Below are 21,063 nucleotides of genomic sequence, written 5' to 3' on the forward strand. Positions count from 1 at the left end.
CAATAGGTGTCTTGATGTAGCTCAGCCAGAGCAAGTCCCCCACCCACTGTAACCTAAGTTGGTGCAAAGTCATCGCCCCCAAGGGAAATGACCAGGGCAAGGAGATACATCTATTCCAAACCCTTTTCAGGACAGTCTCGTGACCTAGGGCCCAAACTCCCACCCACACTCATCAACCAGCAGTAGCACCTTCCAAAGTGTTCTATTCAGAGTTTGGATAGGAATAACTCCTTAGAGCCAGGATTATCTTGTACACCTTATATTTCATGGTTTCAGAACTTGGAGAACTAGGCATATATATATATATATATATATATATATATATATATGCGCTCACCTCTCGACTGGCAGGCAGTCAAAATTTTGAGCAGGTAGGTATACCTGGTGGGCAAGGGTACACCCTTTGCCAGTTCAATTTGTGCTTAAGCAAGTAACCGACTAGTCAAAAATAAGCAATAGAAGAGGAAGAGGAAAAAACAACTTGTAGCACACTACTCTGTGCCAGCAAATCCCTGGGGCCAAGTCCCAAGAGGCCCTAATGGTTGCTGTATAAGGGTAGCACAGATGGAGAACGAGAAGAAACCCTGGTATGGGCTTAGGAGAAGGAGATGGGAAAATTAGGGGAGGGAAGGTTGATCCTCAAATCTATGTATCCAATAACCTTCCCCCACCAACTGTCACTTGGGAGGTGTTGGGTCCAAAAAACGGTTGAGGTAGCTGTGCTCCTGGTGAAATGGGATGTGATGCCCAAAAGAGCCACCCACCCGGGGGCCCTGGTAAAGAGTGACCTGGCATACCCCCTTGAAAGTTTGACTTCCTGCCAGTGGAGAGCTGGGCACTGAACCCACACAGGATCCTCTTCCTCCACTACTGAAGAACCAGGAAAAAATTAAATTGATAGTGTCAGGGACTCAGCGGGAGCGCAGGGAGGAGAGGAGATGGAGAGCGAGGGGGAGCAATCCGAGGGCAGCGTAGGAGAATATGACAGCAGCCCGATAGATTCCATGAGCCTCTCCAGCGAATCGGAAGATTCACAGAAGGGGGCGCCGATGGGCAGGGCAAGGGGCGACCCAAGGGGGACACCCAGAAGCAAGGGGCCAGCGGGGACTCCCAGAGCAGCAGTTGGAAATCAGGACCAGCTTCCCCACCAGAGCGTAGTGGGGGGGAGGAGTCCCAGGTGTCAGAGCCCACATATGCACCACCAGCGAGAGAAGATGAGTCAGGGTTGACCACGCCTCCATCGGAGAGCGAGTTAACGGTCAAGAGGAAAGTTGCAGGCTGGGCGCGCGCGCCAAGTTCAAAGGTACAGGCGAGCGGCACAGAAGGTAGCCCGGATAGGGAACCAGGTCCTAAAGCCCGCCGGAAGGAGGGGCAAGAATCGTCAGGGTCAGCGTCAGAGGAGTCCAGGAAGGATGAGACCCTAGCGGGCAGGAGGGCCCAGAGGAGAAAGGAACTTAGGAAGAGGTGGAGCAAGGCGAGGGTCTTAAACTGGTGTGGAAGGGGAGGAGACTCAGACGGGACTTCGCCGGTCTAAGGTCGAGACGTAGAGCTGCACGCTGCGGCTTTAAAATGGAAACTGAATCTCAATAAAGACTTTTGTACATAATTACAGCCTAGCGTTGGTCCTCTGTGAGCTGGGACCTGGAGGCAGCTTTGACAGTAAGTCCCGTCTCACTCTCAAAGAACCTCGCAACGTGAGAGGACGCAGCGAGGGGCGAAGATTGGTGCTTCGCGAGCTCACAAAAGCAGCACAAGATGACTACAGAAGAACGACTGGCAGCTTTGCAAGATGCCGTGGTACAACTTAACGCAGAAATACGAGCGGCAAAGAGGAGAGAAGAGGAATCAGATGCTGTCTGCAAGGATCTGCAAACCAGGTTGGAAATGTTGACTAAACAGGGGCCACCGGGAGCCAAATCAGAAGGGATCGGGCTCGGGAAGAGAGGGGGGAGCCTGGTGTCGCATTTCGATGGGAGTCTGCAGCAATATCCTAACTTCAGAGCAGACGTAGTTTTTGCGCTAAAGTTGCTGGAGAAGGATTTTAGAGATGAGCAGGAGAAAGTAGGCTTCATACTAACGCATCTCCATGGAGAAGCTAAAGCGTGGTTGCGCAATCTGTGGAGAGATAATGATCCAGCCCTCCAAAACGCAAAAGCCTTCATTAAGGCAATGGACGATTGTTTTTTATCGGAGATAGATGTGGATGTCGCTAGAAAAGAGATTCACGGTTTGAAACAAGGCAGAGCCACTGTAAGGCAATATCATTCCCGCTTTTTTGCATTGGTCAACGCGCTGGGATGGGAAAAAGACTCAGCGTCCGTCAGGGACCTGTTCTGGGAGGGGCTGAACGGGGCTGTGAAAGATGAAATCGCAAGGGGGGAGAGACCACGGAGCACTCAAGAAGTCCAGAAGGCGCTGACGATTGGTGTGCGGCTAGAAGAACGTCCCTGGAGCAAAGATGAAGGGCGTTGGGGACGCACGCCAGCAAGGGCACCTCCTTTCTTTCCCAGAGACTCAGCGCGCGCTCAATCCACGCCTCCACTGGGAGGGGGAGAGGAGCCGATGGAGATAGGTGGTGCCAAGGCTCAGTCAGCAACCAGAGCCCTCACACCAGGAGCAGCCAAGGTGAAGCCTCCTAGAGGGAACAGGAAGTGTTACATCTGCGAAAGTGCTCAGCATATGGCAAAAGAGTGCCCCCAGAGGCTCCGCAAGCACAATGCAGCCTCAGCAAAAGTAACAGAAGCAGCTCAGCAGAGGGAACCGCAGCAGGGAAACGACGAAGTCTGGCTGGAAGCAGAGCCGCTGGGGCCCAGCCAGACGAGTCAGTGAAGCAGTCCCCAGGAATCTTACAGCCCACAGACCCCCTCCCGCCCAAACCAGTGGTGCAGCTCACCGCAACACTCCAGCTTCCCAATGGGCTCACCATGGAAGTCCCTATTACCATTGACTCTGGTAGCAATGCAGACTTTATAGGAGTGGATTTCATCAAGCAACATAGCATAGCGCTCCTGCCTGCCGCGATGCCCCTGAAGGTAGTGACAGTCGATGGAAGAGAATTGCTGGGGGGACAGGTGGTACAGCAAACGCCGCCAATGGTGATGCGAATTGGAAATCACCGCGAAGTCATCAGCTTCAACGTCACCCAACTGTCAGACACGCCCATAGTGTTGGGCATGAGCTGGTTGGACAGGCACAGCCCGGCATTGGCATGGTACCAGCATAAATTGACCTTCTGCTCCTCCTACTGCGCAGAACATTGCATCATGACTAACCAGGAGGACGAGGGGCAAGAGGATGACCCACAGCTACAACTGGGCATGCTGCAAGCGGTACCCGACAAGTACAAGGCGTTTTTGGAGGTCTTCTGCGAGAAGGAAGCGGACAAGCTGCCTCCCCACAGACCCTACGACTGCAAGATTGACCTCCTGCCGGGGGCAACGCTGCCGACCGGAAAACTGTACTCCATGTCTGAAGACGAACTGCAAGAGCTCAGGGAGTTCATAGATCACAATTTGAAGCGGGGCTCCTCTACAAGAAGTGTGTTTGCTTCCTGGACGACATTCTGATCTCGGAATCGCAGGAGGTTCACGAGAGGGATGTCAAGGAAGTCCTGCAAAGACTACGGGAGCACAGGCTTTACGCCAAACTGGAGAAATGCCAGTTCGACATGACGGAGGTGGATTTCCTGGGCTACAAGCTGTCCGACAAGGGAATCGCCGTGGACAGCGCCAAGGTACGATCAGTACTGGACTGGAAGAGCCCGCGCAATCGGAAGGAGGTCCAGAGGTTTGTCGGCTTTGCTAACTTTTATCGCAAGTTCATCAAGGGTTTCGCTATGCAGACGGCGGCCATCACGGACACCCTCAGCTCCAAGAAGAAGAAATTTATCTGGACGGAGCAGGCGGAGCAGTCCTTTCAGAAACTCAAGCGTCTTTTCGCTTCCGAGGAACAACTGCTGCATGTGAACCCCAGCAAACCCATGAGGGTGGAGACGGATGCCTCCGACAGAGCCGTGGGGGCAGTCCTGTTGCAGCAAGACCCGCAAGGGGATTGGAGGCCGTGTGCTTTCTACTCCAGGAAACTCAGCAAGTCGGAGCAGAACTACACCATCTGGGACAGAGAGTTGCTGGCCATTCATGCAGCATTCAAGGCGTGGCGGCACTTCCTCATCGGAGCCAAACACACGGTGCAAGTTCGCACGGACCATAAGAACCTGGAGTACTGGCGCACGGCGCGGTTCCTGAACCAGAGACACATCCGCTGGGCGGAGTTCTTTGCGGATTTCGACTTCAGGATAGAATATATCCCAGGAGACAACAACATCATGGCTGATGCGCTATCCAGGAAGCCGCAGTATCTGGAGGAAGCAGCACCGGTAGTGGCCAAACACATTTTCGCACCCAAGGCGTGGGCATGCGCTTCAGCCACCGTAGACCTGGAAGCGATACGGCGCGAGCTGCGAACAGATTCCTTCGCGCGCTCCAAGATGGAGGAGGTGCGCAGCGGCACGGCAAAGGACGACGAGTTCCAGATACGCGACGGACTGCTCCTCCGCAAGGGGGCCATCTACGTGCCGGGAGATGAACTCCGCGCGACAGTACTGCAACAGCTACATGACGCACCCAGCGCCGGACATTTCGGCAAGGAAAAGACGGTGGAATTAGTAGCCAGAGACTTTTGGTGGCCCAAGATGCGGGGAGAAGTCACGGATTACGTCACGAGGTGCGACACCTGCCAAAGGGCCAAGCCAGTACACAGACCGCCGGCGGGACTGTTAGAACCGCTACAGACCCCGTCCGAACCGTGGGAGAGGGTAGCCTTGGACTTTGTCACTGACCTGCCCAGCTCGAGGGGCAAAACAGCAGTACTCGTGGTAGTCGACATGTTCACCAAGATGGCGCAATTCATTCCTTGCGCGAAGGTGGCCACAGCGGAACAGACAGCCAAGCTGTTCATAGACCACGTGTTCAAGGTACACGGCCTGCCACGGTCTATCCTGTCCGACCGGGGGCGCCAGTTCATCTCGAGTTTCTGGCGGAAGCTGATGGGCATCCTGAACGTCAAGGTCAACCTAGCGTCGGCAAGACACCCGCAGACCAACGGACAAGCAGAGAGGGTCAACGCCGTCATGCAGCAGTACCTGAGATGTTACGCCAACCAGCAGCCCTCGACCTGGGTGGACTACCTGCCCCTGGCCGAGTTTGCCTACAACAACACACAACACGTGTCCACGGGGGTGACACCGTTTTTCGCCAACCACGGGCGACATCCCAGGACCTTCCCGGGCTTAGAGAAAGAGGGGGAGGGGGAGCCACAGGGAGCAGAGGCATTGGCAGAGGAGTTACAGGAGGTCCATGAACAGCTCCGTAGACAGTTAGACCTAGCAAAACACGTATACAAGATGCAAGCAGACAAACACAGAAGAGTGGGGGAGGACATACGGGTAGGGGACTGGGTCTGGTTAGCGGCCCAGGCAGTGCCGGCCAGATCCTTAGCTAAGAAGAAGCTAGGACACAAGCAGCTGGGCCCTTACCTAGTCGAGGCACAGATCAACCCAGTGGCTTTCCGTTTGACACTACCGGAGGGTTCCAGAATGCACCCGGTCTTTCATAGATCGGTGCTAACGCCCTACAAGGCACCTCACAGGTTTCAGGAGCCAGGGACAGCTCCCAGTCCGCTTAGAGACGCACCCGTGACAGGGGGGTCGCCGAGGGCGGGGCCACTCAACGAGGTGACGGAGATTTTGGACTCGAGATGGGGGGAAGAGGGAGTCGAATATCTCATCGCAAGGGAAGGTGCCCCGGCCAGCGCCAACAGCTGGGTGCCGTACTATGCGGTGGAGGAGCACTACCTCAAAGACGAGTTCCACGCACTCTTCCCACACAGGCCCATGCCGGAGGATTATTTTGACGAATATCTTTTCACCCCCACACTCTCAGCCAGTACGTTTCAGGGGTTCTCCTCGGCGGAGGAGACGGTTCCAGAGACTACCTCGCCGGAGGGGTCGGTCTCAGACTTGGGTGCGGAACGCTCTTATTGGTGGGACACTCAACCCGAGGAGGAGTGGCGCAGGAGACTGCTCAGAGGGCCCTGGCACGCAGACTCCCCAGAGGAAATGGAACAAGGGGGCATGGACGGGTTGGGGGAGGATCCTGGGTTCGAGCACGCCGGCAACGAGATGGAAGCGGAGGAGAGCGACGTCGATGTACCCGTCACGGACTGGCAGCATGCCAGGGGGGAAGACCTGTATCCGGCATGCACCCCCACAGCACTGGAGCACCCGGAACCCACGCCAGAAGAGGGGGAGGGGGGAAGGGGGGGCTTCGAGGGGGGGATGGATGTCAGGGACTCAGCGGGAGCGCAGGGAGGAGAGGAGATGGAGAGCGAGGGGGAGCAATCCGAGGGCAGTGTAGGAGAATATGACAGCAGCCCGATAGATTCCATGAGCCTCTCCAGCGAATCGGAAGATTCACAGAAGGGGGCGCCGATGGGCAGGGCAAGGGGCGACCCAAGGGGGACACCCCAGAAGCAAGGGGCCAGCGGGGACTCCCAGAGCAGCAGTTGGAAATCAGGACCAGCTTCCCCACCAGAGCGTAGTGGGGGGGAGGAGTCCCAGGTGTCAGAGCCCACATATGCACCACCAGCGAGAGAAGATGAGTCAGGGTTGACCACGCCTCCATCGGAGAGCGAGTTAACGGTCAAGAGGAAAGTTGCAGGCTGGGCGCGCGCGCCAAGTTCAAAGGTACAGGCGAGCGGCACAGAAGGTAGCCCGGATAGGGAACCAGGTCCTAAAGCCCGCCGGAAGGAGGGGCAAGAATCGTCAGGGTCAGCGTCAGAGGAGTCCAGGAAGGATGAGACCCTAGCGGGCAGGAGGGCCCAGAGGAGAAAGGAACTTAGGAAGAGGTGGAGCAAGGCGAGGGTCTTAAACTGGTGTGGAAGGGGAGGAGACTCAGACGGGACTTCGCCGGTCTAAGGTCGAGACGTAGAGCTGCACGCTGCGGCTTTAAAATGGAAACTGAATCTCAATAAAGACTTTTGTACATAATTTGTACATAATTACAGCCTAGCGTTGGTCCTCTGTGAGCTGGGACCTGGAGGCAGCTCTGACAGATAGTCTCAGTTGTTGAGCTTAGTATTTGTCAACACAGACTAGCAGCAGCTCTCCTGAGATTGTTGGGTCTTTCCCAATCTATGTAGAGATGCCAGAGATTGGACCTGGGACCTTCTGCCTGCATAGCTAGCGCTCAAACACACAGAGACTAAAAAAGCAGCACAGAGACTAACTTTGTAGCCTGACTTGAGGACTAGGCAGAAATACTCTTAACAGACATACATATCTGACACTTCGGTGCAGTTGATAGGGCAAGTGTACAAAAGGTTCAGTTCTGTGCGCTAATTTTGGTTTCAGGAACTTTGAAGAGCTTTCTGGCAATACCTGGCCAAGGAATTTATGATCACATATTTAAAACAAAAATGACCAAAGCTGCTTAGGAATGTTAGCTAAAGTTTTTTATTATTATTTCTATACAATTGTTCAATACATGTTCATCCTTTTGGCATTACAGGCCCTCTGTCAACCTTTCCTGAAACTACATTGCTGGGATTGTAGAAAATAAAAAGTTTAGAATCTTGGCTGATTTTTTAAAAACACACACAAAAGGGAGAGGAAGAGGGGAGAGTTAAAGTTAACTTTCAATGAAGACATGGAGAGCACAAAAATTAAAATTAGGTCGATAAGAACAAAGCCCCTCTCCAATATAAATCAATTCAGGACAAATTTACAGTTGTTTAACCAATGAATTTACCAACTTCACTAAAGTGTGCAGTGTAGCACAGATGTGGCAAACTAGATTGCTGTACACACAAATGGGATTTACAAATGGAAAATGATGTCAAGATGGGAAAGGCGCATGCAAGCTTAATTTCTAACCAGATCTTGTTTAGAGCAGTGCTTCGTGTCATCTGGAGCACAAGCGACAATGGTTTAGGGACAACCCAAAGCTCATCTTTTTGTAACATGGCAGTTGCTTTGACAATCTGATGTGTATAAAAGCAAGTGCTCCATGGGGTACTCAACCACCCCAAGACAAAAGCTAAGAGGAAAATATCCAAAAGGTGCTGTAATGTTGCATTTTGTCTTTCTACCACAATTGGCGTGGGAGGGTGGGGGAAGGACACATAATCCTCGTAACACCCATAAAAGGCAGTCAAATGACTCATAAGTATCAGACTCTGGATATTTTCCACTTGGTTGGTGCAACATTCATTTGTGGATAATTACCAGATGACATGGGAAGTATTAACAGCATGCCACTGGCCTGCATGTTGCTCAATTTTAAACAGCTCCCATGCTGCAAAAAAAGTGCTGGCATTAGGGCTTACCAGTTGTCTTTCAACAGTGAAGCAAAACCAAGATGTTTTGCAGGCTATAGCTTACATCTAGCTGCCACCATTAAGGAAGAGAGGAGTGCTCATCTAGCAGGCAGAGACCTAACTTTACTATACTGCCTCTTTTAAAAAGGCACTTGTGCTTCTGTTTCAAATAAAAACCACTTTACAATATTTTGTTATCGGGATGTTTGTTTTCCAGCTGAACTTTGAATTCAAACTCAGCTTTTCTTGCCCGGAAGATCGAAGTGTTCCCCTGCTCCTGCTTACAATAAGTTAGATTCTACAAGAGTATGAGAATATGAAAAAGCTGTAAAATGTATTTTTTTCTTTTTAAGAAATGGTTGAAAAGAAAAGCTAAGCTGTATACAGCTTGCAACATCAACAAAATCATCCAAAAAATGCATATAAAAACCATAGGAGGAAAATCTGCAACTCCTTTTCCCCCCATCGTGACTATTACTACAAGTTTTTAGAATGCGCCACGATGTTAAAACACAGAGCACAATTGCTTGGAATTGTGATCAATGAGCCACCTTAGGGGGGGGAAACGGAACTACAGAAGTTACATTTTTAAAACTCTAGTTAAAGGGCTTGAAATATTCCATTATGATGCACTGCACCATTGTACTGACCCTATTATCACACAATCTACTGATTTTTGCTCCGATCACAGCTGAAAGACAATCAACAAGCCTCAAGGGAGTTAACCCTTTTGGCTTACGTTACAGAGACTGTTTTACTCAACTGTACAATAGCGTTGTCTTCTCTAGGAAATCTGTCTCGAGAAGTGGCCAAAATTGACTCTTCATGAAAAAGTATGCACTGTTTACATGGAATGTATTAACAAAGTACAGCACATGCAGTTTTTTACACGGTGAACAAGTTTAGCAACAGGGCTGAGAAACCTTTTTCACAACAAGCTTGAGCGGATGACGGTATGATAAAACTTTGGAAATGAAAACCAAAATAAGAACCCCCCCACAGACAGCTGCACTGGATCACCTGGTCGCTGTACACCTCACAAAACAGGAACCACGCAAGGGCTTCTCATGCCACTCCCACTTGTACCTTGGTAAGGACAGGCTTTAGTTTTAGGTCATAGAGATTTGTCTATATTACACATTTATTAGTCACTTCAATTCAAGTAGATTCTGTCCACACTGAGGCATTAGCAGTGTCAGATCTACCTTAGGGTTTCAGTCGGCTTCTAGAGCGCTACAGCTGGAACCAGGACAGGAAGCTCAAGTAAGTTAATAAACCGGTTGGGCCCGCCACTTGGCTCACGTCGACTTCTGGCGGTAGTGGAGAGTCAAGTCGCCACCACTCTTCCATATGAAGTGTTTGACGGTTCGAAGGTCCATATTTGGATCCAATACCTGTTCACACAAAACCAATTGGGTTTTTCCATCAGACTCTGATCCCTCTTAAGTTTTTATTCCCTGGCACATATAGACATCCATTCTCTCCCTCCCTCCCGTGCCCCCTTAAGCATCTCTCAGATGGTACACCTGTATGTACCTAGGCATACAGACACAGGCCTCAGGATAGCTCAGATGATTAGAGTGGTGCTGATAACACCAAGGTTGCAGGTTCGATCTCCATAAGGGACAGCTGCAAACTCTTGCCTTGCAGGGGGTTTGACTAGGTGATAGGCTCCCTTCCAGCTCTCTGATTCTATATTCTATATGTGATTCTATATTCTATATGCTCTAGTTCTCTCCCGCTTGGACTACTGCAATGCACTCTACGTGGGGCTACCTTTGAAGGTGACTCGGAAACTACAACTAATCCAGAATGCGGCAGCTAGACTGGTGACTGGGGGCGGCCGCCGAGACCATATAACACCGGTCTTGAAAGACCTACAGTGGCTCCCAGTACATTTCCGAGCACAATTCAAAGTGTTGGTGCTGACCTTTAAAGCCCTAAACGGCCTCGGTCCAGTATACCTGAAGGAGCGTCTCCACCCCCATCATTCTGCCCGGACGCTGAGGTCAGCGCCGAGGGCCTTCTGGCAGTTCTCTCATTGCGAGAAGCAAAGCTACAGGGAACCAGGCAGAGGGCCTTCTCGGTAGTGGCGCCCGCCCTGTGGAACGCCCTTCCAGCAGATGTCAAAGCGATAAAACTACCTGACATTCAGAAGACATTTTAAGGCAGCCCTGTTCAGGGAAGTTTTTAACGTGTGATATTTTACTGTATTTTTGCTTTCTATGGAAGCCGCCCAGAGTGGCTGGGGAGGCCCAGCCATATGGGCGGGGTATAAATAATAAATTATTTATTATTATTATTATTATTATTATTATTATTATTATTATTATTATATCCCGCCATCTGTTATGAAAGAAGCAAATATCCATGTGTCTCCCCCTCTCAAGCATGCATCTTTTATTTCCCTGTCAGCCATTAGAAGGCTTGTGCTAGGGCTGCAGCCCAAATTTTGGCCACAGCAGCTCATTTTATGCGCCAGAAGTCCCCAAATTCAGCAATCACCCAGGTACATAGGCTGTTGGGGCTTTGCAAAAGCAGCAGCAACATCTTCCTTATGACAGGTTTTTCCTGTTTAGGCTGCATATTTTGGCTACATTACATGACCCAGAGGACATTCAAAGGCCTTCAGATTCCCAAGTCTGCTTTAAGGTAGCAAAGCACAAATTGCTTTCTAATAGCCATCGATGAACGTAAACTTTAAGACTCTTGGAGTAAAGTTCACACCTTATTCAAAATGGAACTTGCAGCATGGCAGCCAAGGAAGATGAACCATCGTTTTTAAAGCACGCAATTAAATGAAAATACTTTGCAGTATGAGAAATGTATTGACGGGGGCTGTCATACACCACACCTTGTTAACTAACAACTTGTGTGAGACTGAGGAACTCTACTTGAGGATTTCAAAGTGGTTCTCTGAGTGCCTTTGGGACTCCAAATTAATTTTACAAGAGGCAATTTGCCAGGGAACCCCTTTTTGGGTCCCACTGATGGTTGAGGCTCTCTACTGCAAGAAGACATGCAAAGTGAGGTGTTGGTACCCACTGGAGAATCTTCTTCCACCCTGGAGCAGTGGATAATTTCAACCACTGGGAGACAACACAGTTATTCAGGACAAAAGCGAACCTGTTTTGGTTTGAGCCCGTTTTTGAATTCTCAGAATGTGACAGGTTACGTGCTCCAATGCCACAAACACAACCCCAGCTTTTCTTCTTCTCCAAAATCATTTCATAGGACTTCAAGACCCCCCTCCCTACCAGCCAACATATCCTGCCTTCCTTCCAAGGACCTCAGAATGGCATAAAACGTTGTGTCCACTCCAGTGAATTCTTAAAACCACCAGAAAGATAGGCAATGAGGATACCTGGTCCTGGCACAGAAGTTCAATTTTCTCTTCTGCTAAAACAGCAATGTCCTCCTCTTTTTCTTGTTCCCCGGCCTTTTCATTATTGGAAGAGCTAGTTGTCTGAGATTCATTGTCCAGATTTATTATTTTTTCATAAACATGCTCCATCACCTTCCTAACTTGCAACATGTCACTGGCTGACAGTCGATCCCTGTGGAAACAAAGTGTATTTGTAGTTGAGACACGAAGTCTCAGCCGATTGTGGCTCATTATTCCATGCTCCTGGAAACCAAGAGCAGTTTTGTGATTTATTTTATATACTTACTTCTTTAACGTTTTTGCTCCAGAAGAGGAATGAGGTTGGAGGTAGAAAGGAATCTTATTAAATTTTGGCATATTCTTCTACAAAATAAAAAAAGCAGAAACTGTAACAAGCACATCTACTTACTCCTTAAATGATAAATTAATCTTCTCATTTGCATGAGTTTTTCTATGTCATTGTTCCCCAGCTTGTTTTTTTTAATAGCTAAAACTAAACGATGTTTCACTGCCTTAGTTAGTCACAAGAGAAATTTCAGTAGCATTCCTGCCAGCTTAAGCGCAACTCAGCAATTAAAATCATTTCATTTACTTTCAGATAAGGAAACAAGAGAAATAAAATCACAACTAAAGCTGTAAATAAGACGCATCCTTTGTAAACCTGCAAAATGCTCCCAGCATATTCCACGTACCTGAAACAGAAATGTGGCCCTTAACAGCCAAATTTTTTATTTTCTTTTTAATCAAGAGCAAAACTCTACACCAGTTTGGTCTTCAACTCCCACCAGCCCCACTGTAGTCCAAAACCAGCTTAGCGAAGGCTGCTCTAGATTCTCTCCCTTTCCTGCAAGTCTGGAATATTGAAGAGAAACTTACATCCACAGTGATGTCAATTACCCATTGTGGCACTGTTTCGTTAAGGAGCATGGATTCAGTCTCACCCCCGGAATCCCGACATAGCAACCTAATTGGAAAGAGTTTCAAAACGTGGTACATTGATAGATTAATGAGGGTGGGTGGGAAAGAATCCTTTAAGATGTCATCTCTGCACAAAAACCAACAGCAAGTGTATGAAAACAAGGAAATACCATTGGAAGTAACAAGGTATATAGTCTGATAAAAAGGTAAAGGTACCCCTGCCCGTACGGGCCAGTCGTGTCCGACTCTAGGGTTGTGCGCCCATCTCACTTAAGAGGCCATGAGCCAGCGCTGTCCGGAGACACTTCCAGGTCACGTGGCCAGCGTGACGAAGCTGCTCTGGCGAGCCAGCACCAGTGCAGCACACGGAAACGCCGTTTACCTTCCTGCTATAAAGCGGTACCTATTTATCTACTTGCACTTAGGGGTGCTTTCGAACTGCTAGGTGGGCAGGAGCTGGGACCGAAAGACGGGAGCTCACCCTGCCACGGGGATTCGCACCGCCGACCATGCGATCGGCAAGCCCTAGGCACTGAGGTTTTACCCACAGCGACACCCGCGTCGCTGCATATAGTCTGATAGACAAAGGCAAATGTGTTTTAAGACATACTAGGATGAATTTGTGCCCACGGCTAGTGGCACATGTCCTGCATTGAATTGTACTTGGGAAAGCTTTAAGTTACATGTCTGAATTCGCTTCCTTAGCACAGGCAATTAAAATCCAGTCCAAAACTACCAACTGCCTCATCTTACTACGATACCTTGAAGGGACGTCACCTTTTAGGACAAAGAGCAAGGTTAAGTCTAATCATATATTTTCCTTCTTGGTCAGGAATGGGTTAACTCCTGTGGTATGTAAGAAGACAGCACATAAAATGTGGTTTCGAGAAGGGAGGAAGGGTCCCACTCCACAGATTTTAATTTTGGCTTCTTAGAGCCTATGGAATTCTTCAACTGTTAGCCTGCACCTAAAGTCCATCTGCATGGGTAGGTACCAGTGTAAGAGATAAAGCAACAGTTAAAGGTGAATAAGATATCCCCAGGAAGTCCTAAAATAAATAAGTAGCCAAGCAGGGCATGCAAAAAGAAAAAAGAAAAACACTTGGGGTATCATAAATGAACCAGTATTCTCCTGTGACAAATCCTTCAATGGGACAGACTAGCTTTTGATCACAAAAACTAAAAGGGTAGCACTCTTTAACAGAATAGCCCCCCTTCTTCAATGCAGCAGAATGGACAGAGATGCTAATGAATGGATAAAACCTTGGCTCCCCTCTGCCTTCCCCACCTTTCCTGATGGGATCCACCCCACTGGGATCTGGATCAAGTATTCTCATCTACTACCTTTACTAACTTTTGCTAGCTGGGAACTCTCTGGAGCAGTGAGCAAGTCCAGACCATCAGCTTAATTCATTAGCTGATCAGCCTTGCCACTGAAAGCCCTTCCAGTGACAACTTGCTTTCCTAGGATGTCCCTTCATGGCTCCTGCTACAGAGCGGGGTGGCCACTGAGAGGCAAACTAATTCCCATGCCTCTCCTACTGCTTGGGGAGGGAATTAGGGGGTTCTCCCCACCGCACAAATTGTGCAGATCAGAAATAGTATTTCATAAGAGAGAGACGGAAAATTTGCTTCCTAGGAGGCTGCAAAACCGCTGATCTCCAATTAGGTGTCAAGAAGATTGGGGAGGGAGTGTGGTTGGGGCCACTTCTTACCTCGTGAGGAATGGTCTGCCTTCTGACATGGGAGCACAGGAGGAGAACTCATTCTTGACTTCTTGTGTAGTGAGAAAGGGTGTGAGCCTTTGGGATGGCACCATGAACAATATCTTAATAAAGCGTTTAAACTCCTTGAGACAATTTATGAAAACATGCCTTGCTCCTTCACCGTTTATATGCAGAGAGAATAAAGGACATTTGAAGAGAGGAAAGTGCCCCTTGACAATCAACTTGCTTTGGGTTTAAAAGGTAATGCTGCTTATTATATACTTTCTTAGTGGTCCTTACAACAACCTTGTGAACACAGATCCCCTATGGCAGATGGACAAGCTGGCTGGCTGTGGCTTCCCTAAGGCCATCTAATGGCAGAGGTGAGATTGGAGTCACGGCACTGTCACTAAGTCACGCCATCAAAGAATTCAAGTTTCCTCATCATTTGTTTTTCCAAATCCTGTCACACGGTTTACAACCAATAAGCCAGCAACCTAAACACAAGACGGCAGATGTGCTCCTCTCTCCACCCCAACTTCCCCAGAATTCTTTTTCAGAATTTTTGTACCTAAACAAAGTGCGTCCTCCAGCTTCGCCAAAAATAACTGGCGTGTGCGGTGGCACTTGGAAATATCCGTTTCCTTTCTGTACTCTGTTCTCCTGCTCACCGTTCACTATTATAGGAAGGGGAGAAATGGACCACATAGTAATAAGACCATACAGTAGTAATTCAGTTCAAAACAAGCATGTTCCATTTTCTTCACCGCAAGAAATTTTTTAAATTTGTTTTTTTTTTTTTACTTTACAAGATTTATGCACCGCTTAAAGCCTCAAAGCAATCGACAAAAAGAATAAAACAAAATTATGAGCAAAAACAGTTAAAAACAACCAATTAAAACATTAAAATAAAATAAAATCAAGGATCAGCTAAAACCAGATTAGCACACATATCTGGATAGTCTTGCCTGAACATTTTTTTTAGCAGGAGCTGAAAGGAGTACGAAGGGAGTTCCAAAGTGCAGGCACCGCTACACTAAAAGATCAATTTCTTACAAAGGTGGAACAAGTATTATGTGGCACCTGCAACAAGTGTCAGTTCTGCAGAGTGAAGCAGTCAATTGGGTATATATAAGATAAAGTGATCTCACAAGTAAACTGGTCCAAGGGCCAGTTACACCTTGAACTGTAAGCAAACGGGCAGGTCTCTGAAAGGATGTGTCATATGCTGGCAGGGTCTCACCCCTGTCAGCAACCATGCTGCAGCATTCTGCACTAGCGGCAGCTTCCGGATCAAGCGCAAGGGAAGCCTCGCATAGAACACGGTGCAGTAATCCAATCCTGAATTAACCATTGCACAAAAACTGCTGTGGCCAAGCTGTCATACCAGTTGCAGCTGGTAAAAAGTGCTTCTAGCCACTGGGGCTATCTAGGTCTCCAGCAACAAAGCTGGATCGAGAACTGGCACCCAGCTACATTTTCTCTTGCTAGTAGGATCAGATGTGGATTATACTCCGTATTTACGTATCAAAGCTTACTATACGTACAGGAAGGCATTGCCAATATGCTAAGAGAAAGGAAAGTCTAACCTTTCCACGCAGCACAAAGAATCACTCACCATGGTTCATCTCATTTTCTTCTTCATCCATAGGATTGATGTGGGTTCTAGGCCAATACTCTAAGAGAGCTTGCAGTAAGAGCCCTCCCAGGTTCACTGCATTTTGTAACACAGAAGGGAAAGAAAACAAGAATTTGTCGCCGGTATTTATAAAAGTTAGAAATGAATTTTTTAATTAAAAAAACTAGCATGTTATTAGTATTAGTTACAGACATTTTTAAGGCTGCTATCCAAAGAACCATGCAGCTTGTTCCACATACCCACAGGGGCTGTTTTTGCCTTGTTTTTATGGACAGAAAAACAGCCCCTCCCAACGTAAACCTCTTTGGAAACCGAGGGAACTTTCAAAAGCAGGTTTATCATATAGCACGGGACTTTGCTATTCAAAGAGGCAAACCCACAGGACAGGCTCAGGTCCTTGTATGCACTGAGGTAGCTCTTTGGATCTGGACCTTAGTTCATCCTTTCTAACTGAAAGCTCAAAAGGAGCCTTCACTGAAGAGCACTTGTTGAAAACTGAAGTACTGATACGGCAAACTGGTTTGCCTGCAAGATCAGGGTAATAGCTTGCGTCCAGTGAAGTGCTAATTAACTCACTCCACCAGCACAAGGATATATGCTTGTGCAACAGATTTTCCTCCTCCCTCCTGCCCACTAAATCTGTTCAGGGGGTTCCCCTAACCGTCTGGAGCAGATTTGGGGAGGGCACTGGACACACACGGGGGGAAGAGGGGGTGACGTGTAAATCCCTGAGCTTATGGAATGAGTTCATTGAATACCGCCCCAAATTTCCAGTCCATGCAGTGGATGAGCTGGTGACAGTCTCAGATTACATTGCTACAAGTAGTGCAGAATTGTGGACCAAGACAGGCTAGGCAATTTGAGCCTCGCAAGGGTTAAGTTTCCAAAGAAAACCAAGCCAACACAAACTGCCACAGCAAGAAGTCTGAATTAAAAAGAAAAAGAAAAAAAAATCTCTTGAGCATTTGACGGGGCATAGGGAGATCGCCAAATAGGTTTATATACACTTTTCAGAAACATGGTAAGGTACAAGGAGTTTTGTTGTTTAATGAAATAATGTCAACGCACACTCACATTTTGGATCAGAGCCATCTGGACTGCTAAAGCCAGCATCTTTTGCTGAGACCCAAGCTGCAAAGCAGTCACTCTCATCTAAAGTAATTGTCAACATCTGTCAAAACAAGACCATTGGGAGGAATGCAGTATGAATACTGTATTAAGAACAAAACCTACACATTCAAACCTACAGAAAACTTTGACAAGCACACTTTGATTATACAAGGATTACATGCAGATGACAAGATCTGTCATCTCATCATTACATTAGTATCTGTGTATTAGTTTTACAAGGCCATACAGCAAGATCTTTGAACAGTTGTTCACTACATTTCCACAGTCATTAGTATTCATCAACATGCTAAATGCAAATTCTCAAACAAATGTATGCCTCATTTTCAACTGCGCACAACAAAAGAAAAGGCTTCAAACGCTAATGCTGCTGAAAATAAAAAACAAAATCATTATCAATCCCATGGGGACTGGTCATCCAATCCCTGCCAGAAACGAGAGGGAAGATGATGGGAAGTGATGTCAAGCACTGCTTTTGGCAAGGAACTTCCTCTGTAGCCCAGTTTAAACCCGAAAGAAAAATGGTACCATAGTGATTGACAGGTGATTCAATAAGGAAGTTTTGAGATTAAAAAATGCTTGTGTAAGGAATTTGGCACAACATTTGCAACTAACAATGCAGACTCCAAAGAGGTACTTGACTATATTTGGTTACTTTCAAGAGAACTACCATCTCAAACCAAAGGCATATGACCAATGTGCTTCAAACCACCGCACTTCCTCAGGGACTCTCTTGAACATCAGATTGCAAACTGGTATCTGCACACAACTTCAACCTCTGCTTAATTTAAAACACACACTTTTTTCCTTGTGCACCTAGACATTTTGTCCCTTCCTCTTGCAGGAAACACATGTATACAACATGCATAATCCAATTTCATATATTTAATATTAAAATTGATGTAACTGTTTTGAAAAAAGGGAGAGCCCAGGAGGACATGGTAAGAGATGTGTAACATTAAGTATAGTGTGGATTGGGAGAAGTTTTTCTTCCTCTCTCTAGAACTTGGGAACATCCAACTAAGCTGAATGCTGCAAGATTCAGGACAGACAGAATACAGTAGTCGTATCTTGGTTTTCAAACAGCTTAGTTCTCGAATGTTTTGGCTCCCGAATGCTGCAAACCCGGAAGTGATTGTTCTGGTTTGCGATCTATATTTGGAAGCCGAACATCCAACGGGGCTTCCACAGCTTCCGATTGGCTGCAGGAGCTTCACACTTTGGTTTCCAAACGTTCTGGAAGTCGAACAGACTTCCGGAACAGATTCCCTTCGACTTCCAAGGTGCGACTGTACTTCCTTCACAAAGCATACAGTTCAACTATGAAATTCGCTCCTCCAGGATGTAGTGTACGCCATCGATTTGGGTGGCTTTAAAATATTCATGGAGCACAAGGCTATCACTGACTACTAGCCATGATGGCTATATTCCACCTCCACTCTCAGCAGTGTGTCTCGTATAGCAAATGCTGGGTATCACAAGAGGAGAGAGAGCTGATGTGCTCGTGTTTTGCTTGCAGGCTTCCCAGGGGCACCCAGGTGGTGAATGTGAGAACAGTACACTGAACTACTGTATTTTCCGGCGTGTAAGACCCCCCCCCAACTTTTCCAGTTAAAATATAGAGTTTGGGATATACGCGCCATAAAAGACTACCCCTCTTCCAATGCATACCAAATAAAAATTTAAAAAACCAATCTCCAGTCCAGCTTGGAAATCCACTCCACTTCCCAGTGGTCGGGGGCTTCTGGGGCCAATTTTCAAGCGTATTTCTGCTTCATTCATCTAGAGAGCTTGGTGTCCTCTGATTTAATTTGCTGTCGTTTTATCCTTTGGTGGGGAGTTGCTGCAGGAGCTGCTGCTATAGCCGGCGTATAAGACGACCCCCGACTTTTGAGAAGATTTCCCTAGGTTAAAAAGTAGTCTCCTACGCCAGAAAATACAGTAAATGGGCCTTTGACTTTATCCAGTAGGAGTCCTTTTTAAAAGGTGCATAAGTCCCTTGCAGAGCCTAATTAGGCCCACAGTCTCCTAACCACAATGTCTCAGCCCAATGCACCACGAAGGGCTGTTCTAAAAATTACATTGTGGCTGTCACCATATATATATATATATATATATATATATATATATATATATATATATATTGCCTTGAGCTCCAAAGGAAGGATGAGATATAAATTACCTCAACAACACTAAAATTAATTAAAGTGTGCCTTACCCCGGTTTTTAAGTCTACTGAAAACCAATTTGGCACATAAACCATTTTAAACCTTTTCTTAATTTCTTCTTCAAAGTCCACTTTTCCAAGGTCTTCTACTTTACATGCCTGTTTGTAAGACAACAACAACAGAAAAGGTTATGCAGCACAGATGTACCACATATCATCAACAAACTTGCACTCCCTGGCAGAGTTTGTTTTGAATGCTCTCTCATGTTTAGGATGAGTTGCACCACTCAGACCAATAGCAAAGAGCTCCATTAGAGGAATGGGGAGGAAAGCAGCTTTCAACATTTCTTCCACTCCCTTGCAGCCCTCTGAGTCCCCAAACCTTTTGAAGTCGGGTCCGCAATCCTCCAAAATAGTTTTAGAGCAGGCACATGCCCTACTTCCAAGAGACTGCGATCTACTCCCACTATAAATAAACCGGCAGTGATCTACCCATTGGACTGACCAAAGTTGTTGAGCTTTTTGGGGGGAAGGAGAGAAATTGATCAAAATTCCTTTCCCCCACCACCCAAGTTCCCCTGATCTGATGGAGCCGCCTTGCTATCAGTTGAGCGATACAACCATACATTTCCAATTTGTTTAAAATACACACCCAATGGGGCTTCAAGCAAGGAAAACTGGCTCTCTTAAAACACTCTAGCAGTTACTGTAAATTACTGCTATAAGAGGCGTCGCTACTGACCTTTCTCCAGGAACTTGCTCAGCAGTAATTTACTGCCTGATAGGTTGGAACGGTAGTTTTTTGAAGGAGAGAGGAAGAAATGTGCTCTAAGATAATTTAGAGCTTCTGTTTTTAAGAAAGGGATTAATGAGTTTATTGATTTAATCAGGAAGTACTTCTCTTTTTACAAAAGCTAATGGAAAGCTATGAAGAAGTATGAACTATAAAAAATGGCCAAAAACCAGCTGTAAAAGATGTTCCCACCCCAAACGGCCCTTTTGTTCTTCCAAAGCAGCACCTGGTGGATCCCATCCTAAAGGGGATCTACCAACCCAAGCTACATGGGAAACATGAATCCACTGTATATGAAGAAGCAGCTAATATAAGACAACCTAATCACACATATTTGACCAGTCACTCGGCACCTACCTTCAACACGTCCCAGTACGCCACGTTGTTGTTTGTGTCTTTGGTTAATATGTGTCTTTTGTCATTGAGAATGTGGCACTGAATAATACTAGCACCCCCTAAGGAAAAAGAAAAAAAGGAGGGGGAACCCAAGTAAATCAGACCATCCACGCAGATCTCTCAGCCTGTAAAAGTGTGTAACACAGAAAGACACACACAAAACCTGCGTGGGAAAGGATCAGTCGAAAGAAAAAAAGAAGATGCCATTTTGAATTGTTTTTAATTTTTCATTACTCAGATGGAACAGGAATAATTACCGTATTTTTCCTTCTATAACACGCAGATTTTTTCTCCTAAAAAGGAAGGGGAAATGTCTGTGCGTGTTATTGAGCGAATGTGTGGTCCCTGGAGCCAAATAGTGCAAGGGGAGGCAAAAAAAAGCAGGCAAAAATCAAACCGCGCGTCTCCTAGAAGGGAAACTTGAAAAGAGGAAGCGGCTGCTTTCCGGCATTCTGCCTCAGGGTTTTACTGCCCACCCATCTCTGTTTCCTTGCTGTGTTTGCTCAAACGGAACAAAGAGCAGGGAAAGCCCCTCCCCTCCAGGCAAACAGAGGGGAA

At 47.1% G+C, this 21,063-nt stretch overlaps 1 protein-coding gene across 2 annotated transcripts in view; it reads right to left on the reverse strand.

The window, feature by feature from the left end:
- Nucleotides 1–7,494: 7,494 nt before the first annotated feature.
- The window catches only part of WDR48 (WD repeat domain 48), a 31,903-nt gene continuing 18,334 nt past the window's right edge, over nt 7,495–21,063 (reverse strand). The window contains exons 11-19 of one of the 2 annotated variants that reach the window (XM_079946757.1): nt 20,467–20,564; nt 19,368–19,475; nt 17,096–17,192; nt 16,001–16,096; nt 14,954–15,059; nt 12,635–12,722; nt 12,045–12,121; nt 11,738–11,930; nt 7,495–9,767 (exon numbers count right to left, since the gene is read on the reverse strand). In XM_079946757.1, the coding sequence (XP_079802883.1) occupies nt 9,672–9,767; nt 11,738–11,930; nt 12,045–12,121; nt 12,635–12,722; nt 14,954–15,059; nt 16,001–16,096; nt 17,096–17,192; nt 19,368–19,475; nt 20,467–20,564 (959 nt within the window). In that variant the 3' untranslated portion in view covers nt 7,495–9,671. Of the gene's footprint in view, nt 9,768–11,737; nt 11,931–12,044; nt 12,122–12,634; nt 12,723–13,257; nt 14,479–14,953; nt 15,060–16,000; nt 16,097–17,095; nt 17,193–19,367; nt 19,476–20,466; nt 20,565–21,063 lie in introns of those variants that run through there. The other variant, XM_079946758.1, reaches the window with a different exon arrangement.

The sequence above is a fragment of the Podarcis cretensis genome, assembly GCF_951804945.1.
Source record: "Podarcis cretensis genome assembly, chromosome: 12".
Taxonomy (NCBI): domain Eukaryota; kingdom Metazoa; phylum Chordata; class Lepidosauria; order Squamata; family Lacertidae; genus Podarcis; species Podarcis cretensis.